Here is a 3,597-nt window from a genome sequence, read left to right as displayed (position 1 = left end):
CCTTCTCGACAGTCCTTTATCACTGCAGGTGTCACTGCAGGTGACTGCACACTATATGAATAGTTGGCATGCTACATACACAGTTATGTCACACTGGATGTTGAAGGCACCATAATCATTAAGTTCAGCATGTGCAACCCTTAAGAATCATGACCCACAAGCAGAGCATAGACACATGATGGAACAGTTGTCAAGGTGTGTGCATTTTATTATCAGATTGTAATATTCATCTGCTGACATACACGCCACTGTCTTTGGTTATACAAATTGCCAAGGCCATGTGTTGCCACATCTTACAACAATGCCTGTTGACTGAACAGCACTGTCATTATGAACCTGCACATAGTAGTTATGGAAACAGCTGAATGACATATACAGGCATAGCAGTGTAGACATATAGCAGATTCATGGTTACACACAGGACATGTTGAAACTGGAAGTGGCACCCCTGCTACAGTAGTGATGTTAACAGAGAAGGCCATGATGCTGTACTATGTGATTAAAGGCAAAGGGCCCAAACTGTCCATGTTGAAAGAGTGCACTGAAAGAGGACAGACAGCCAGACAGCCAGAGCAGCAGAGTTCAAGCAAAGGGCCCAAACTGTCCATGTTGAAAGAGTGCACTGAAAGAGGACAGCCAGACAGCCAGAGCAGCAGAGTTCCAGCAGGAGAACAAGCACAAGGTCCAGCTGCAGCAGTGATGGAACGGTGGAGACACAGCAGCATGGGAGCAAGAGACACCCCACAGCAGCCAGCCACATCTTGGAGCAGATGAGAAGAGGAGACACCCCACAGCAGCCAGCCACATCTTGGAGCAGATGAGAAGAGGAGACACCCCACAGCAGCCAGCCACATCTTGGAGCAGATGAGAAGAGGAGACACCCCACAGCAGCCAGCCACATCTTGGAGCAGATGAGAAGAGGTTAGCACACATTGATTCGTTCCCTTCCATCTAGACAGGACAGGGAGTCTGTGAAGGGCCCAACTGCTCCACCTGTGTCTCGGCATCGAGCTGTAAGGGAAGCTGCATGAGAGGGATGGGCTGGCTGACAGTTGGCCCTTGCCAGCTGGGTCCTGGCAATTCCTGGCTGGGGAAGGGGTTATTTGACCATGGGATAGAATTTATGGCCCTTTGCCACGTGGGCCCTTGCCTCTTGGAGGTGGCATTGTTTTTGAGGGACGACCCCTGCGCCCTCGTCCACGTCCGGGACTGCTGTGGGGGGTTGACGCCTGTGATGAGGATTCCGATGGCTGGTAGGGCATGCGCTCCAGGATGTGGCTCAGTACGTTGGTCAGGGTGGCGACCGAAGCTGCTATGGTGCTCGCATTCTGGGAACTGGAAGCTATCCCATGCTGCAGGATCCTGTTCTGCCTCTGCATTACTCGACGCAGGTATCACATTTCTGCTTCCAAGCGCAGGCCCTGTGAGGCTGTCATGGGCTGATCGAGTCCTGCTGCCGGTGGAGCTTCCTGTGGTGCTGCAGGGGGGGGCTACAGGGGGTGGTGCCAGTGGTGCTGCAGGGGGGGTGCAAGTGGTGGTGCCAGTGGTGCTGCAGGGGGGGCTGCAGGGGGTGGTGAATATGTTGGTGTGGGCTGGCTAGATGGGGTTGATATCCCATGGGGCCTCAGCACTGGCATCCCCTCACTGCCTGAGGAGTGGGTAGGGCTGCTGGTTCGTCCTCTCCAGGCACCTGTGTCCTGGATGAAGGTGTCAATGTCCAGGGAGACATTCAGGCTGGTGAATGGTGGGGACTCCTGTGGGGGTATCAGCTCCTCCTGCTCCACCTGTGTCTCGGCATCAAGCTGTAAGGGAAGCTGCATGAGAGGGATGGGCTGGCTGACAGATGGCCCTTGCCAGCTGGGTCCTGGCAATTCCTGGCTGGGACCCGGGCGTTCCTGAAGGCGAGCTGTAGAAACAGAAGAGACAAGAAAACATCATAAGTATATATGGCATAACAAGCTGTCCAGCTGTTTGTCATGTGTGAGTTTACAGAGTGATCATCTAATGCCATTTCTGTGTGGCATTCACTACTGTGTTTGGGTCATTCCATGTGAATGGCAAAAACACATAGTCTTTCACACATTAGGTGGGTTGTGTTGTTGGGTGGGCCTTTATGGACCATGGGAACTTACCTGCCGCGACTCGTGAGGTGTCCAGCCGTGGCTCCAAACCTTCAAAGACGTCCGGGCCCAGCCGATCCAGCAACCTCTGCTCCATTTGTGTAATAACTGTTGGACAGGGTGCCCCTCCACCTGTCTGCTGCTGGTATCTCCTGCGTGTGGCTAATTTCCCTTTCAGCTGGGCCTTTACATCGCGGTATCTGTGTGATACCTGATCCCATGTGCGTGGTATGCCACTGTGCTGGGTGATGGTGTGACCTATAGCTTTCCAGAGCTTGACCTTGGCTGCCTTGCTGGTCTTCGCTGCTCTGTTGCCAAACAAGCAAGCAAAGTGCTCCAGCACACCGGCTATCAGCAGCTCGTTCTCCTGGCTGCTGAAGCGAATGGCCCGCAGTCTCTGGCGTGGTGCTGGCTGGCTGCGTGAAGGGGGTTCCACTTCCAGTCCTGGAGGGGTGTCTTCCCTGCCCTCACTCTCCGTCCCGCTCTCATCTCCCCTCCCTTCATCCCCCCCCCCCAACTCATCCTGCCCTGGCCTATCCCTTCCCCTCTCTCCTGTGACTTCTTCCCCTCCTCCCACCTCTCTTACCGGACTAACCCCTTCCCCCTCCCCCACCCTCCTATCCCTTCCCTCCTGCCTGTCCCTGCTGCTAGCCCGGGCCCTACTTCGACTCCTACTTCTCAGTCCCCTTCCACCCCTCTCCTCCTCCCGCTCCCTCTCACTCCTCCTCCCTCTACTATCCTCGCTCCTCTTCTCACCTCTCTTCCCACTTCTCTCACGCTCCATCCTCTTCCATGCCTCCTCCGCTCTACTCTCCCACTACTCCTTCAACACTCCACCACTCCTCCAACACTCCTCCACCAACACTCCACCACTCCTCCACTCCTCCTCCACTCCTCCTCCACTCCTCCACTCCTCCACCACTCCTCCACTCCTCCACCACTCCTCCTCCACTCCTGCACACAAATAGACACACCTAACAAACAACACTTGCACTCCAACAATTATGACAGAAGACTCAAGGTTGGGGGACACAAGGGACAACAAAGAAACAGTACAACTCACTCAGAAATCGATTATCACCTCTCCAATAAACTGCACTCCTCTCCTACACCTCCAACTGCTAACACACCCTCAAAGGGGACGGTGCAGGAAGTGTGGTTTTATACTGGAAACATTATCGCGGCACGCGATGACGTTTTTGCAGAACGCGATGACGTTTTCGCTGTGTGCGACATTATTTCGCGAATAGCGGAGCTACTTTGTGAATAGCGAAGTTTCTTCGCCATTCGCGAATTGACTTCGCGCATTGCGAACTGTATCGCAAATTGCGAACTGTATCACGAATTGCAAATTCTTTCATTGCGAAGTGGAACGAGCCTTCATTATCATAGACAACGCCCATTTTCCTATCGCATGCGTTACTGCTGCGATGTTTTTTCGCTTTTTTATAAATCCAGGCCTAAGGTAGGTAATCAT

General features: G+C 53.6%; 1 protein-coding gene across 1 annotated transcript; it reads right to left on the bottom strand.

Annotated features, from left to right (window-relative positions):
* Positions 1 to 1,490: 1,490 nt before the first annotated feature.
* On the bottom strand, positions 1,491 to 2,914 carry LOC115100565 (myb-related transcription factor, partner of profilin-like). Its single transcript, XM_029619085.1, has 3 exons — positions 2,898 to 2,914; positions 2,133 to 2,536; positions 1,491 to 1,906 (listed from the first exon to the last, which is right to left on the bottom strand). Exons 1-3 carry the CDS (start codon positions 2,912 to 2,914, stop codon positions 1,491 to 1,493), a joined length of 837 nt encoding a protein of 278 aa, XP_029474945.1.
* Between the last annotated feature and the right edge of the window lie 683 nt (positions 2,915 to 3,597).

The sequence above is a fragment of the Rhinatrema bivittatum genome, chromosome 1 (assembly GCF_901001135.1).
Source record: "Rhinatrema bivittatum chromosome 1, aRhiBiv1.1, whole genome shotgun sequence".
Classification (NCBI taxonomy): Eukaryota; Metazoa; Chordata; class Amphibia; order Gymnophiona; family Rhinatrematidae; genus Rhinatrema; species Rhinatrema bivittatum.
Note: the sequence above shows the minus strand (reverse complement) of the source record. Positions and strands in the feature narration are given on the sequence as shown.